This window comes from Erpetoichthys calabaricus, chromosome 6 (genome assembly GCF_900747795.2).
Source record: "Erpetoichthys calabaricus chromosome 6, fErpCal1.3, whole genome shotgun sequence".
NCBI classification, from domain to species: Eukaryota; Metazoa; Chordata; class Cladistia; order Polypteriformes; family Polypteridae; genus Erpetoichthys; species Erpetoichthys calabaricus.
This window is the reverse complement of record NC_041399.2, coordinates 55,103,040-55,121,172: the sequence shown is the minus strand read 5'-3', so window position 1 is coordinate 55,121,172 and position 18,133 is coordinate 55,103,040. Positions and strand designations below refer to the sequence as shown.

Here is an 18,133-nt window from a genome sequence, read left to right as displayed (position 1 = left end):
GCTGTCCTAAGCAAGAAAGTGAAAAACCAAAAAGCACCCTGACATAATAATACAGAAGGCATTTAGCACTTTGGCTCTCCACCACACAATATATTTAGTAGTACAGTGGAACCTCTAGATACGAGTTTAATTCGTTCCAGCACTGAGCTTGTATAGCGAATTTCTCGTATCTAGAACAAACTTCCCCATTGAAAATAATGGGAATCCAGTTAATCCGTTCCGCACCCCAAATATATTAACATAAAAATCAATTTTCCTAACAAATAACACTGATAAATTATATATACTGTAGTCTACCTTTAATAAATAACACTGGTAAATAATATAACTGATTATTAAAAGAATCAAAACAGGTGTCTAAAGTTCAGTAGAGCATTCAATAAATCTTTAAATAAATAATCCTTAAAACAGTTGTGAAATGGAGGTTTAAAATACACAAGAATAACAATCCTTTAACACAAGGTTAAAACGTCAACAGGAAGCAGTCTTTAAAAAACAGATGACAATCCCCGGTGCTACTTCTCTGTTAGCGTCTCACCTGCGGGCTCTGCAACAGGCGAGACACTCTTAATGCAGCTGACCTTCTCTACACCGTCCTGCTTCAGCTGTTTGGCTCGCCTGTTCAGCTCACTGTTCAGCTACACGCGAGCCTGCACTCGCTCACTCGCTCTCCCGCACCGCCTGCCTGCCTGCCTGCCTGCTGCAACCTCCGTTCTCTCTCCTCTCTCCTCTCTTTTCTTTTCTTTTACTTCTTCTCCCCCTTAACCGGCTCGCGCTTCTCTATATATGCGGGGAGGACATGGCAGCTGCAGCCCATCAGCCACAGGAACAATCATGGATGTGGGCAGTTTCCCACCTGTGCACTTAAGTGAGAAACGCAGACACCGCAGATCGCGGCTCGCAACTGCTACCACGCCCCCTCGCTAAGCTGAGAGCTATACCCACAGCCTGGCTCGTGGCTCGTTACGCGAGCCAATGCTCGCATTTAGATCTGAATTTTTCGCTCATACTTTCCTCGTATTTTGAATTTCTCGTATACAGAGGTGATCGTATCTCGAGGTTCCACTGTACTATGTACATTTCTGCATTGTTGCGGCCATCCACCACACTGATGACAAAAGGAATCCTGGAGATTTTAAGTCAACAGAAAACTATTAGAGGATATTAGATGCATTTAAAATCTCCAGAACTGATCAAATGGAGAACTATGTAAAAGCATTTTAGCGTGTATCCATTAAAATATTTACAGTGGTCAGACCCTTATGGCTGGGATCAACATTCTTTCTCTGTTACTGAACTCTTAGTGGGGCGGCACGGTGGCGCAGTGGGTAGCGCTGCTGCCTCGCAGTTGGGAGACCTGGGGACCCGGGTTCGCTTCCCGGGTCCTCCCTGCGTGGAGTTTGCATGTTCTCCCCGTGTCTGCGTGGGTTTCCTCCGGGCACTCCGGTTTCCTCCCACAGTCCAAAGACATGCAGGTTAGGTGGATTGGCGATTCTAAATTGGCCCTAGTGTGTGCTTGGTGTGTGGGTGTGTTTGTGTGTGTCCTGCGGTGGGTTGGCACCCTGCCCGGGATTGTTTCCTGCCTTGTGCCCTGTGTTGGCTGGGATTGGCTCCGGCAGACCCCCGTGACCCTGTGTTCGGATTCAGCGGGTTGGAAAATGGATGGATGGATGGATGAACTCTTAGTTCAGCCAAAGGGAGCAAAAGAAGCACAAGTTATTATTATTAAGTATGATAGGTGGGGAGGAACAATGAAAATATGGAATGGGCATCTATTCCTGGATCAGATATGGAAGTCTAGCTATTTTAAAAAGTACAGGAGAGGGTCTGAGAGCAACTTTATAAATGTGCATGAAATCATAAGAGAGAACAGCCAGTGTCGCTAAACCAGGGCTGTCGGTGATGTGTACAGAGGGTTAATGCAAAGCAGGCACCAGAAATATTTCTGTCTGAGACTACCAGTCCGAGAGCAGAGCAGTATCATACTAGTCTTAAAACTGACAAGTCACTACATTATAACTGCTAATTAGATTTTATCTGCTGCATACAGCATACTGGTAGTCCACAAGCAGTTGGAGCCATGTGAATATTTATATACAGAACAAGGTTTAAAACACAGATGAAAGAAGGGACCTTGGCTCCTGTAAGGAACTGGATTCTCAGGAGCAAACTGGATTGTCATAACATGATGCTAGAAAGGGGTATGAATAGGGGTAGAATTCACCAAGTCTAGAAATGTAAGGCATGTTCAGGGAAAGGTTCAAGGGAACACGTGCAGGCAGAGTTACTGGGAACGGGGATACAAGGGTGCTAATGTATTCTACTTCTTGGGGGGGGGGGGGGAGAGAGAAGGTTACAAATCTTATCAATACTTTGTTACTTGCTTACTTGTAGTTATTACCTTATTCCTTTGGCTCATACATGACTTTTTTTTTTTTATATATATATAAACAAAAGCAATACTACATACAAACATTTTATAAAGTCACTTCTTTTCAAAGATCCCAGAGTGCAGTGGGAAAAGGATCTCTTACTCAACATTTCAGAAAAAGACTGGAAGGCAGCCATGCGCAGAACTCACTCTAGCTCCATATGCACACAACATACAATTATTCAATTTAAAATCTTTCATCGAGCACATCTATCTTGTTTAAAATTGACCAAAATGTTTGCAGAGCAAGGTCCAACCTGCGAACATTGCAATCAAGCTCCAGCCTCACTGGACCACATTTTCTGGGTGTGCACTCCGGGCCGGATTAAGAGCTTTGGGGGCCCGTAGCACATTTCAAGTTTGGGGGCCCTTTTGGTCTGCATCATCTGAAGTTTAGATTCTGAACAGTTCAAACCGGACTAAATAATTATTTTACTCTCGATTATAATAAGAATCTTATAATATTTATGTGAATTTTATGTGTTGGGCCCCTAAAGTTTTGTTGTGTAAGAAATTTACAGTTTAAAAACATAAAGATAATATTTTTAAAGACCAGTTTTTCAATGCTACACTTTTTCATTAAATATTGGGTCCACCATTTGGGGGCCCCCGAAACTGCGAGGCCCGTAGCATATGCTACATGTGCCTATTGGTTAATCCGGCACTGTGTGCACTAAATTAACATCATTCTGGACCAAAATTCTTAAATGCCTATCAGACAGCTTTGGAGTCCCAATCCCTCCTAATCCACTAACAGCTGTGTTTGGTGTACCTCCAGATGGGCTTAAAGTGGAGAAGGACAAACAAACTGTGATTGTCTTTACATCACTATTAGCATGCAGACTTATCTTGCTCAACTGGTAGAATCCTAGCCCACCTCTTTTAAGTCAGCGGGTAACCAATGTTATATTCTATTTGAAATTGGAAACATCAAATTCTGGATCTGTTCAAAACTTGTGTGGGAGTGTGGAGTGCAAGGTTTGTTAGGGGGAAATGTAGGGTGCCAGAAAAGTGAGAGGCATCAGTACATGTGTGTGTGTGTGAGACAGAGAGAGTACACTCGTCTAAGCAAAAGTGTGAATGCCCACCTTCCAGATCAGACATGTTTGTCCCTTTATGTGATAGCCAATAATGTTCCACCTGAAGTAATCAGCGCTGTATGTAGGGTTAAACAAATACAGTAGGTTCAACTGCAATCTCTGCCCTTTTTGTCCTTTGTCCCCATTGTGTAGTTGTATGCAAAACAAAAAAACATCAGACAGATAAGCTTCTCTTCTCCTTCCTAGGTCAAAAACGCCCATGTTCTTTATTCCTTGTTGCTGCAAAATATGCATTATAGTTCTGGATGAGCAATTATTGGTTGTCAGTTCCCAGGCACACGCAGCCCTCCACTACGACTAAAAACAAATTCAAAACTGTTTAATTTTGCCAGAGTAAATCGTGGACTAGTTGGTCTGGAGTTGCTGGACATGTCAAATTATGCAATGAAAAAAGAAAAAGTAAATTTAAATCAGGATGTGTGACATAGTGGTCAAGGCTTTCAACTTCAAACCCCCGAGGTTGTGGGCTCAAATCCTACTATTGCCACTGTGACCATGAGCAAGTCACTTCACATGCCTGTGCTTCAACTGGAAGAAATGTAACCAACTGTATCTCAGTTTGTAAGCAATCTTGGATAAACCCAAATAATAATAAGAATAAATCAGATTAAAATCAAAGGAAAAAAATGCACTGCATCCAGTATATGTGAAGGTCATGCATTAAAGAACCGAATGTACTGCAGCATCTCATGCCCTGTTCATTAAAAATGAAATCTTAAGAGAACAGAATTTTATATATAAAACTTTTTTTTTTTACAGAAATCAAACACAAAACGTAATCAGTTGGCATCTTAGACAGGTGCCAGGTTTGCTATTTATCTGAATGGGTGAAAAGGTAAGCACTGAAACCTCACCACAATAATTCACCTTTCTTGGCAACCACCACTCCACTGGAGAATTCTGACTTTTATTGCCTCCCAGCTTCAGTAATTTGCACGTTCCCCACATTCTGCTCATGGGATTCCTGCTGCCACTTAAGAGGGAATGTGTCCCATTAGGTTCCCCAACATACAAGTACTACACAGACTTAGAATGACTCACTCTAATTAATGTCCATCACTCTACACCATTAAACACGAGAGATTTATTTCAAATCCAGGGTCTTCTTTCACCATCACTCCTCATTCTGTAGCTTAACCCTACTTACAACAGTGTTCTCCCTTCACTGACCTGACAAACACAAACCAGCAGTGCAGGAACTCCTTTAGTTTGACCAGTAATTTGGGTAATCCCTTATCTGCTTAACATCTCTCTGTTCTGCAAAATTTCCTTCTAGATCTTTCTCACCAGAAACCCACCCTCCAGGTTCTAGCCACACACACCTTGGGAGAATGAACCAATAGAATTAAGCATATACTGTAAAATTATATTTGGCAAAGTAAATTTGAATCAACAGCTTAGCTACAAGAATTTGTTTTGGTTTAAAGAATTACAAAAAAGGAATAGCGGGTTTAAGACATAGAATATTCATATCAAGGTTGAAGACTTGCCTAACTAATGGAGTGTCAAGACAAAGGTCCACATCAAAAAGACCACATACTGAATGACTGCATACAGGCTGCAGTTCGATCAGAGAGACAAAGTTTGATACGGAGAGCCATCTGAAGCTGGCAGTATTACAATGAAGCAGATAATTATGTGGCTTGGCGAGAGTAGTCCTCTAATTAATCACGCATGTCCAATTCATGAACCTACTTATAAACAGGAACGGAATCCATTTTCTGTTGGCTAAATAACTTAAGAGCAATGGGCTCATACACCACGTTAGTTTTATCACCATTCTGATCTTCCTACCAGCTAAAACACTCCATTAAGTTTATTAACTTAAATTACAGGGTGAGTCAAAATTATGTTAACATCTGAATGGCCAAAACAATTTATTTACAAAACATACTTCATAAGTGCAACATGATTTACAGAAATGTCTCAACCTGTTCGCCATCGTTTTCAACACACAAAAACCAACAAGCAACAGTACCATTTAAAGCCCGGACACACATTTTACGGGGAATAGATGATACCACAGTCTGTCTTCTGTCCTTCAAGTCATTGATATCACAAACTTTCCTGCTATACACGCACTCCTTCACCATACCCCATAACCAGAAATCATGGTGTCAAATCAGGGGAGTGAGGAGGCCATGGCAATGGTCCACCTCAACCTATCCATCGACCTGGAAAAGGTGTGGTCGAGATAAAAATAATCCATTAGTGTTAACATAATTTTGAGTCACCCTGTATTTGCTTGACTGGAGAAACTGAATATATACTTCCTCATCATCATCTTCCTGGTAGACCCACTGACTTTAACTAGACTTCTTGGGAGTCTTCAAAATAACATCTTACTTTTTAATGCATTACAAATCAATGATTAATCTTGGAAAGAAGGTGTGGGAGGAAAACAAAAAAGCCACAAGGCTTAACATCACTTCGCTTATGAAAATTAAACTTAGAGGAGTCGCCTAGACATTCTGACATGAACAGGTACCGTGTTTGCAGCATTTTATTCTAGTTTGATAAAGAGTACCTCATGCATCAAACAGGTTCCTTATTCATTTCCAGTTTTGCCAACTGGAATTTATTTGAAATAAATTTGAAATGCTTCAAATTTATTACAAATAGAATGCTTTTAAAATCATAATAAAAATATGATCTAATTAATTTTAAATATTTGATTTCAGAAATGGTTTTCAGAAAAATAGCTAAAGTTCACAAAGCTAATGGACACTGGAGCGGTAGAGTCATGTATTCCGACTTTAAAGCAGAAGTGACAATACAGTGCATGCCCCTACATCTACAGAATGACCTTCTCACTTCACCAATTTCAGTTAACATTCTCAATCAACGTCTATATATAACATTAGCTATACAAGATGCTTTGTAACAGTGTTCAACACAAAAGGAGCTATATTAAAAATAATAAAAACTGAAATAAAAAGGAATTCTCCTATACACAATCCACCTTCCTAGGCTAGAACTGCAAGCCAGGCTATCCTTATTATATAATTTGAAAGTATCCGTATGTATGGTGTTCGCGTCAATACCTCGACACAATACAAGTTAGAACCATGCAATGGAAATCTGCCTCAGTAGTTAGAACATAATGTGGCAAACGCAGACGCAGTACAGTATTGCATGATTGGCTAAGAATGTTCGAATGCTGCAGTGACGCCGCTGGACGGCCGAGTATAGTAAGTCGGTGTTGGTTCGACAGAGTGTGGTACAGAAAGTAGAGCTGCAGATGAGGATCTGAGTGAGCGAGAAGGGTGTCAGTTTGTAGGAGATCAGTGAGGTTGTGGAGAGCTTTAAATGCTAAGAGCGGTATTTTGTTTTGTATTCTGTAGTTAACAGGGAGCCAGTGAAGTTGAGAGAGAATAGGTGTAATATGTTCAGTGGATTTAGAACGGCAGGTTATTATCCTGGCAGCAGAATTTTGAAGAAGTTGTAAACGATGGTTAAGTATTTGTGTAATGCCAGATAGAATAGCATTATAATAATCTATACGTGAGGTGACTCGGGCATTAACCAATACTTCAGTATTGTATTGCGTAAGAACAGGACGAAATCTAGAAATGTTTCGGAGATGGAAGAAGGCAGTCCACGAAATGTTACTTAAATGGGAGGAATTATTTATTAATAATTAGTAGTAGTAGTATTTAATAATTGCCTTTATTAGTGTATAAATGCATATACATAATTACATTTAAACGGTTCGCCAAAATCTGTTGTATGTAAACGATACTGTTTTAAAAGTTATTGTTTTTTCATCAGAAAACCCGGTTTCCATGTCTACGTGTATTAGTTTAAATGACACTTTTACCACTCGCAATAGGGCGGACGCGCTGACCTATCGTATCGAATGGGCAACACAGTGAATGCGGCGTCTATCTATATAGGTCTATGATTTGTTCGCTTTCCGACGCAATGTAAATAAAGTAAATTCATCTCACTATGGTGCGTATTCCGTACGTAATACCATGTAACACATTATAATTGTGCTGTTTTACGCGAATATACCCGTGCCACCGAAAAAAAGACGTTCAATTCCACGGTCCACTTCAGATGCCAAAGAAAAGTCTATTTCAAGGGCGTCTCAAACGCCACAGCAGACACAATCCAAAGTGGACGAACTTACAATAAAATGTGAACCAGAAAACCTTTTGTTCCATTTCTAGGTTCTGTTTCTTTCTTTTTCATTTGGGAAATTCACCTGTTACAGATTCCCGGGCAACGCCGGGTACTCCTGCTATATATTTTAAAAGACTAGGAATATTAAGGAAGATGCCATTAAATACTGTAACAAATTACAAAGGGGAATTTATGAAATTCCCAAACTAGACAATCGCCACCATAATTACAATGGAACATTAAAAGTGCAACAGGAACCTCAGCAAGAGCTCGCCAAAAAAAAGAAAATGAAAGGTAGCAAAAGAGGTTTCAAACCAGCAGGCAGCACATCAGGGGACAAGCAAGAACATGGTGATAGGAGAGCAAACGCAGCTGAAACAGCACAATCCCAAGAAAAGTAACAAGTGACAGACTTCATGAAAGCAAACAAAACAAATAATATTAGACAGGATTTTTTTCTGTTAGATTCTGCTCTAAGGAGTAGGTACAACAGAATAACAGGTTTAACAAATTATGAGTATGTGATTAAGGAAGATGTGTGTGCTATACAAGCTAAATTCCAACTGTGGTAACTTATTTATCAAAATAGTTAAGTAATGATCACAGGAACAAAACACTAATGAATAAATAAGGAAAACAAGGCCAATTCCTGTTACACCAAGTGAACTCACTAATAAAAGGATGCACAACTTGACTGCCTTCTTCCTTTTGTTGTTGCACCATCATTCTCACCATTGAGCTTCTGCCCCATTCCACAGAGCCCAGTCACAACTAGAACTATGACAGGCTATCGACATTCTTATGTCATGTGCCTCTCCTGACAGCAAAGCACAACTCTGTTTGCAATTTGACTGGGAAACTCCTGAAGTATAAGAATCCGTAACTCTTAAAATGCACAGTTTGCCCATTTTACCTTTTGATGGCTCCATGTTATAAACGTAGGATTGCAGTTTACAGTTCTGCTGTGTGCTAGCAGATACTGCTGTATAAATTCAGCCTCTTCTGAGATCACACAAGCACAAGCTTTTCAGTATTAGCAAGAAGGAAATGGTAGATGAGGCTATTAGAATGCAATACATTTAATATAAATGAAGTGATGGTTTAGCTGTTGGATGCATAAAACAAGCTCAAAAATTTCTCCTGGACTAATACCTGGCTTGGAACTTTAAAGAGAATTGTGAACTTTGGACCTAAATGTGTTGAATGTAAACCACTTTCCTTGCTTGTTATGTTATTTGATTTATGTACAGCATATTCTGAGCATGTAGTAGATGTTTAGCTGTCCTTATGATAAGCCACAGTCCTATCATATACATGCATATTTACGCAAACACTTTATATACATGTACTCACATACTATACATACGTATGTTATATGCAAACAGCTCAGCCTCTAGCACTGCCAATGAGACTACACATTTAAATACTTGTTCCTTTTTGCTATACTGTAGCCTTAAAATATTTTTCTGAATTTTTCTATTATGATTGAGATAAGAAGAAATACAGCTCTTTTAAATACGGATTGGTGAATATAAAATTGGGCGGCATAGTGGAGCAGTGGTAGCGCTGCTGCCTCGCAGTTAGGAGACCTGGGTTCACTTCCCGGGTCCAACCTGCGTGGAGTTTGCATGTTCTCCCCATGTCTGCGTGGGTTTCCTCTGGGTACTCCTGCATGTCTTTGGACTGTGGGAGGAAACCGGTTAGGTCAGGGGTAGGCAACGTCGGTCCTGGTGAGCCACAGTATGTGCAGGTTTTTGTTCCAACCCAGTTCCTTAACGAGAACTCAATTATTGCTGATGAAGCACATATTGCTTAAGTGACATTTTGATGCTTCATTTTAGTGGTCTCGCTTGTTAAGGTTCTCCAACCTTAATTGCTTATTTCAATCTTAAACTGCTGAATTCAGTGTTTTAATTGCTCCTTATTAGCAATAAGATGTTAAAGACAAAGCAGCCAGCAGTTCTCCAGCTAGCTTTTTTCCAATTACATCTGTGTGTGTTCATCATGCACGGTTTGATTTAATAAAACACTTAATAGAAAAATGTGACAGACTGAAAATGATCTGTTTTAGGCTTCATATCATTTGGATGATATCCTTGGAAAGGAAAAAAATCTACGATATAAGAGCCTTACATTGCACAGACTAACAAGCCATAAAATTAAATAAGGTCTGAGATTGGCAATGATTGGTTTCTAATTAAGCAATTGGGTTGGAATGAAAACCTGTAGCCACTGCGGCTCACCAGGACCGACGTTGCCTACCCCTGGGTTAGGTGCATTGGCGATTCTAAATTGTCCCTTGTGTGTGTGTGTGTGCGTGCAAGTGTATGTGTATGTGTGTGTCCTGCGGTGGGCTGGCACCCTGCCCAGGGTTTGTTTCCTGCCTTCTGCTGGGATTGGCTCCAGCAGACCCCCGTAACCCTGTAGTTAGGATATAACGGGTTGGATGATGGATGGATGGATGGATGGAATATAAAATTAATCTGTGAAGACTACAGCCTCCTTCTACATCACATCCCTCTGCTTCCTGCTTGTTCATCTTCAGAACAACTGCCACCATGCAGACTCTTAATTTTTAGCATTCTGCTTTGGAATAAAAAGTACAAAGATTGGACTTCTGATTGTTAAACTTCTGAATACTTGTGCACCAACAGTAATAGCCATCTTTGGTAGTGAATGCAAAAAAAAAAAAAAAAAAAAAAAAACAAACAAAAACTAACCATCTTACTATAACAAAATGATAGTTAGGTTTATTTAGCTACACCAGAGTCATCACTAACTGTCATTTGTAGTGCATTGCCCACATTTTGACACCTTTTCAAATAAGAGAGCCTATTAAATGTATCCAAAAGACATGTTAAATCATAAAATACAGTTATTGTCACTACTTAAGTCATAGAACATTCTCAGATCAATTTAGAGTCACAGTAAGAGTTGGCAAGCCTATCACTGCAACATTGTGCACAAAGCAAGAAGCAGCCCCAGACAGGGCACAAGTCCATCACAGCACAGACTCTCACACAAAACCAATTCGAAAATGTTAATTAAACTACCACACGTCTTCGGGAGGAAACTCATGTAGTCATGGGTAGAACATGCAAATTCCACAAAGGTAAGGGCTTGGTGTGTGATTCAAACCCCATGAAGCAGTAGTGGTAGCCACAGTGCTACCATACTAATCTCACTACTGAACGGGTAAGGAAGAAAAAAAAAAACATTGCCTTCATTTTCTATTTCTGTTCTTGTTCTAGAAGACAGTAAAATCAGCTAAGCCTAACAAATATTAAAAGAATATTCCAAATTAAAAATTATATTTTTTATATATTACTTACCCAATGTAGTTTGTAGTGATGGCTGAGAAAAAAAACGCTTTCATGTAAAATGGAGATAACAAGGTCTATGATTGTATGAGCATCTATGGTGACCAACTATGAACACCAGCAAACAATATGAAAACCAACCATAAAGAAAAGTCACATTACTTGTTAAAAGTTACTTGTTATATAATCCACATATCAAATCATTCAGTCATATGCTCAACATCTCAAACACATATTCAAAGTATTTTTGAATAAAGCACTTTCAGAAAAACGCTCTCATGAACAAAAATGCAATGGACTTGAAAGCAAACAAAACGTTTGAACTGTAGACCCACCGCCAACATTTATGTTTGTATTCGCATTGACAACTGGGATACCTCAGGATTATTTAATGGCAGTCTGTCAATTCAGCCATGCAGTTTCACATTCTCCTTGTTCAAGCATTGTGGATACGCGCGAATAAGACATATTCTTTTCCCAATAACATTCTTACTCACTTTTCCAAAATCTTTAGTTGCACACATCTCTCCGTGAACTTTGCATTGTTGAGATCACCTGAACTGCAAGAGTAGCCAATGAATAAGCAGTTACTGGGATGAACTCCTGACCAATGAAGTTAAGTTTGAGGGCAGTCTACAATTCAAATGCTTGTTCACATTTGAGGGTGTTCCATTTTAGTTCAAATTAATGTCCAGGTTTATTTCTGTGTTTTTAATTTCCAGGTGCATTTTGATATAACTTCTGTACTATTCTAATATACACTAAAAAAGTAAAAAAAAAAAAAAAAATTGGCCATGATTGTCAAATTGTTAGATTATATCAGAAAGGACATGACACCTACTCTACTGTGAACATACATTACTTTCCAAATATTAAAAAGAGCAAATAAATCATCTAGTTACACGAAATATCAAAGAGCTCAACAGCCAGACTTCACATCAAAGATTTTTCCTCTTCCACAGAGTGCTTATTGTGGGTCAAATACTCAGAAAGCCAATAGAACTGGCTATATGGTACTATAGATCTCCGGTCTTTTTAGTGCAGTAGACTTTCAGCAAGCAAAGTTATATTAGGATGATTCACAACCCTAAAGTACAATAATTTAATATACACCCATCTATTAAGATATTAAGTAACAAAAACAAAAATTATTAATACTATTTTGCTTTCTAGGTTGTCAGCTTTTGGCTTTTAGTGCAAAGTTTAACTTTTAGATTCTGGGTTAACAGAGTGTGGAAAAACAGTGAATTGTATTGGAAATACTAAAATGAGCACCAGACTCTTTGAACATGTCAAGCATTGCTTGGGCACTGTTCGCAGAATTAAATACTCCGAGCTGTGCCAGTACACCTGACCGAAGTGACCTCAATCGGCTCTGCCAAAACTCAATCCCGCTCTTCTCCTCTCAGACAAAGGCAGAGGTGCATTCTCACAGGCACCCATATTTTTACTGCTGTGATTTATCTCACAAAGTGTCTGAAGTCATGCGAGTCCTTCAAAAACCAGCCAAGGAAGTAGACCTGAATCCCACCATCCTGCCCAGAGGGGGTGCACCAGAAGGCAACTTAACTTCTACTCGAGTGTCCTGGCTTCAGCCTACACTGGGCAATTCAAAATCAAAGTTCAAAAATAAAGTCTGAAAAGGTCTCAAAATGCCCCAGTAGGGAGTAGACCACAATTAATCCTTGGCTTTTATAAAGCAAAGCAACAAAAATATTAATAAACAGAGGATTTATTTAAAAATAGTAGAAAAAAAGTTTACAGGAGCAAAAGCATGTGAAACAGATTTGCCAAAAAAAGCAATCCAAAACAAAACAAAATCCACAAGAGCAAGGATGCTAAAGTTAAATCCTGGGGTATCGCTGTGGGTTTTTACTCCAACCAGTTTCACAAATGAATGGTTTAGTCTTACTTCTTAATGATCTAATTACTTACCATATATACTCACGCTTAAGATAAGTCAGGGCTTGATTTTACCGTATAATTTCTGATATTTTATAATGTCAGTTGTATAAGTCGAATGCAGGAAACTCATGCTATTGGTCCAAGAGATTATGATATGCTAACATTTATCGTAAGTGCATCCCTGATCTACTATGGAGCGTTCAATCAGAAGAAAATATGAAGCTGGTTTTAAATTAAAAGTTGTTGAAATGGCGAAAGAAACTGGTAACTGCGCTGCTGCAACTAAAATTTAATGTGTCTGAGAAACTGGTGCGAGATTGGAGGAATCAGGAATATGTAAAAAAAAAAAAAAAAATTAAGTGTTGGATATTTGAACGGGCGTATAAGTTGGGCTCTCATTTTTTGGATTTCAAGACCCGACTTATACACAAGTAAATACAGTAGTCTTTTTCTTCACTTATTTTGCATTCACAGATATCTGCGGGTATATTTACATGTGAACAAAATTCAGAAATTTACTATTTTTTTTTAACATATCTTTAATGGCTAACTTTCTTTTAGCATATTCTAAAGACTAAAGTGGAGGACTACTTAGTTAAGCCTTTTATTATTATTTATTTATTTTTATATTCTCCATAAATGTATCTAACATTGAAGCAGCAGCTCTGCTTTAACATTCATTGTCATTTGCACCGGTGTCTGCACTGCTTATCACTAATTGCCACTATCTGGATACAATTAGTGAGCAAATGCTAAAGATCAATAAAAAGAATATCCATCCATCCATCCATTGTCCAACCCGCTGAATCCGAACACAGGGTCACGGGGGTCTGCTGGAGCCAATCCCAGCCAACACAGGGCACAAGGCAGGGAACCAATCCCGGGCAGGGTGCCAACCCACCGCAGATAAAAAGAATATGACAAAATAAATTTAACAAGACATGTAGAAAAAAACAAATTTCTGAATTTTATTTAACTTTTTAAATATATTAGCACATGTCTCTGAATGAAAATGAAGAGAAGACTAATTAAACAATTAGAGCACTTAAAAGTAAAACTAAACCCATTACTTGTGAAACTGGTTGGAATAATGCACTAGAATAATCCAAAAACCAGAGCAAGAAATCCAAGAAGACACAATAGTTACAAGACTCACTAAACTCCACCAGAGCACATTCAAAATGAATTACACTGGACTTCAAGACACCTTTATATGGCTGGTTTGGGGGGGTTCATGGATGGTCCCTTAACGATGATGGTGACCCCCCCCCCCCCACCCAGGGATACTACCACAACATACAAGAAATATGAGACCAGAAAAACAGTCATAGAATGTGCATAACTAAATCAAATAAAATTAACAGAAAAAAAAGCATTAAATGATAAATGAAAAGAACAATATTACAAAAAACAATAAATGATAATGAAAGCAAAACAAACAAGAGAGGGGAGGAATACCACTTTGCCCATAACATTTACATTGCCTTGGTTAGTTGCAATGAACTTGAGTTGACAGGTAGAAAATGCTGTGCACTGTTAAAAACAGTTATTTTTTACTAATACTTTTTGAAAGTGGAAAGTGACTAACAAGTGAACTGGACAATATGGAGTTATAAGCAAAGCAAGTGTGTACACAGACACTAGAACTACACTTCACATTGTAACATAATACAAAAACAATACGACCAGCATGCAGATATTTATTATGCATTTTTGTAGTAATTCTTATAGACCATAGCTTATAGGATAGTAAAGAGTAGCCTACCCATCTTTAATAAGGCATGTTGCTTATCGGTGCTGCTTTTTCAAAGTAAAGTGCTCAGAAGCAGTTCATCAGGTTTAACGAGAGAAGAAGGCATTTGGGCCAAAGAGGGGAAGGGGTGGAGACTTGAGCCCCTTTAGCCACCCTTTTGTGGCATGATTTGCATATTATTATCATATGAGGTCTGATTAAGGGGAGAAAGGCACATTTAAGGGGTCGGAGCCTAAAAGAACAGGCTAATTAAAATAAAGGAAAAGGACATCTGTTCTATTAGCAAAACAAACTGGCTAAGAATTATCAAAGTGTTTGGAATGAAAACTGGCAGCTGCTATGGTCCTCCAGGATCTGATTTTGACCCCTCTGAGTTAGCTGGTCATCTTTTGGCTCATTTTGTATCTCATTACTGTTTAGCTGCTGGCTGAGGAAAAAAAGAATCAATTATGGATTCTGAATGTCAAGCAGCAGGTCAATTAAAATTAAGGTAAGTGTCTGTTCCATTAGTAGCTGCAATTAGTTACTATTCAACAAAGTGGTTGGATCGAAAACCACCCTGGCCTTCCGGACACCCGTGTTGTAAAAATCGCGTTATGGGACAAGTAGGTTGAGGATGAAGTAATTCATATCTGGTTAAATGAAACAAAACACAAGTAGTAAGTTAATTTTAAAAATGAAATACATTCAAAGTGGTTGCAAATTTCACTTAACCGATACTTCCTTTTAGCCCTTTAATATTTATAACGAATTAATATAACACTGCAAATTACAGATTGCATATATACATTACTTTGAGCAACACTGGTATTAAAATCTAGGTAGCATTGCTGCCATGAGGCAAATTTAAAACATGAAAAATTTTACGGATTAAAAGAAATCAACGTCACGCATAATACGATTACTTTTAAAAGTCACAACAACACTTTGCTTAACATTAACATTCTTTTGAAATGGTAGGTTTTTAAGCATAGTGCACAAACGACTGAATTACCCATCCGTCCAAATAAGGCGCTTTACAAACGCCACGCAGCGTACGCGACATCTAATTTCACAGATGAGCCCAGATTTGCCAATCCGTTTCTAAGGACGCTAAACGAGCTTCCTGCTCCGCCGAGAATGAACTTGTCATTCTCCACATGGGACTCCCCTTTTTAAAACGCAGGGGCATATCTGAAGCACTGAAGAAAACGACACTTTCTCGTAAAGCAAACTATTTAGCCCGTCAGGAGCTTCACGAAATCTGCCAAGTTCCTCCGTGCGCGTACGTTGTTTAATTGATCTCTTGGACTAGGCGAACTGCCCGACTGGTACTGAAGGAACACCAACCTGCTTTTGTAACTGCGATGTTTACTGGCAAACTGTCAGAAAAGGCACGCAGAGTGTCAGATGTTAAAAGCCTGACCGAGAAAAAATATTTATGCGGAAGCGACACCCCGTGTAATGTTCGTTCTCCTTTAAAAGCTGAGCAAATGATTGCGATCTTTATGTCTGAAATGAGTGCCAGCTATTACGTGTAGATGAATATCTTGACCGGCATCACTGACAGAAGCACGCGACTTTTTTCAATGGCAATTGACAGCAAGACATTAAATAACCATTAACAGCTACATTTCTAAGCTGTAATTGTAAACATAAAAATCTGAGCGCAACCTGCATACATTATTTATAAAGTTCTTACACTCGCGGCAAGAACTGCTTAAATTGGCCTAATGGTTAATAAGGTGGGCTGTCACTGTGAACTCCTGCAAGTGTTCTAATTCTAATAAATGCGGAAATAAATCCACGGAGCACTTGCTATTAGTTCCTTCAACAAGGAAGACCATTTCAACCTTATACCGTTAACCACTGCACTGGAATATTGTGAATTTGTGTTTTAAATTAGGAAAAAGTGAATTGTCGGGGATTGTAAAATACGCACGAGGAGCTTCTCAAGTGGGTTGCCACGGAGCGTTTTATCATATTTTTTGAGACGGATTTTATAAAAAAAAGGCAATTTGACATCGGACATAAACCTCATTTAAAGTGTTTGCTTTCCCGCTGCTGCGATTCCCGTTGCATTCCGTCAAACTTGTGCATTCCACTTGTTGGGGTAGCGCTGGCACATGACAATCGAATGCGCCGTACGGTTTAATTCGTATGGATCCAAAATTTCTTTTTTGGAAGCTTCATTGCTTGTATTCTCTGACATTATAAGCAAAATATTTTTCGTTTCGCAAAAGAAGCAAAGTATTCTATTTGTGACAGTAACGCGCACTGCACCTGGCAAATACACAACACACCTGAACGAAGTGACAGTCGGGTCGCGGGAGGCAGCCGTGCGCGGGCACCGCATATACTATCAGGTCCACAACCCAGATGTTCGGCGGCTTGCTCCAGCTCGTCCAACTTGTTTCACGGTTTATTCTTACCTCAAACAGGGGTCCGATTTTGTTCTTTTCCAGGTAAAACTGAATTCTGGACTGCTGATGAGACGCCATCGGGAACAGGCACGAGGAGTTACACTTTTACACGAAACAAATCTGCACCCCCAAAACCAGTGTCGTGTAGGTACTCGTCATCCAGTAAGAACGGCGCACGTTTAAAATCCCGAGTAAACTGGACTTTAAAAAGTCACAGCGATGCAGCTACAAGGAAGACTCAAGTTTGTCTCACGGAAGGGAGCATTGTTTGGGCTGCAGGGAGGGAGCGCGGGCACGGGCGCGCTCCCGGTGCGCTGCTCTTGGTTACTGGGAGGGCCGACTAACCGACGCTCCTTCGGTTGTCGCGACGAGATCCCTGGCGACGAATTCACTCTCCTTGAAACCAATGATAAAGACGGTTACTTAATAGTGTCGGCGGAATCCCACGCTTGTTGGCTGCCACTAAGGCTGCAACTGCAGGAGAAACGGAGACTCCTCCTTCTCGTTAGAGCTCGCCTACAGCCACTTGAGCGGCATATCTGCGAGCCGCCCGTTGAATGAAACGCTCGCGCATCACTATGAATCACTTTATAAACACATTTGTAAACAGCGCTAGATGGGTTTGTTGTCTTGCCGGAGGAGACATCCAAGTCTTAAAGCCTGGAAAGTGGTATTTTGATATAAGGCGAGGTAAAATATATATATATATATATTCAAACTAATCAAGATCTGAGAGGAATAGTTACTGTTATTTTTATAACATTTGGCAGCTTCGGGCGGAAGGATCAATCCTAGACGGAGGGGGCTGTTCTTCACACTCAGGACAATCGAGGACACCGAGCCTACTTAATTTATCACAGATCGACCTAACAAGCTCGTCTTTGTGATGTGGGTTGAAAATGAAGGAACCCTAAAGTATAAAAAAAAATTAAAAACAACCGAATAAAGAGAAAGCGCGCGATACGGTGAAACACGCCATAAAAATAAATCGATATGAGAATCGAGTCCGGGAATGATTCGCCAAGCATATCCTAGAACCATCCAAATATATCGAACAATGTATTTATTTTTTAGGTGTTCAATGTGTTAGGTGC

General features: G+C 39.5%; 1 protein-coding gene across 2 annotated transcripts in view; it reads right to left on the bottom strand.

The window, feature by feature from the left end:
• The window catches only part of c6h8orf34 (chromosome 6 C8orf34 homolog), a 446,972-nt gene extending 429,457 nt beyond the window's left edge, over window positions 1–17,515 (bottom strand). The window contains exon 1 of one of the 2 annotated variants that reach the window (XM_051928738.1): window positions 17,049–17,515. In XM_051928738.1, coding sequence (XP_051784698.1) covers window positions 17,049–17,117 — 69 coding nt within the window. In that variant the 5' untranslated portion in view covers window positions 17,118–17,515. The remainder of the gene's footprint in view (window positions 1–17,048) is intronic. The other variant, XM_051928737.1, reaches the window with a different exon arrangement.
• Between the last annotated feature and the right edge of the window lie 618 nt (window positions 17,516–18,133).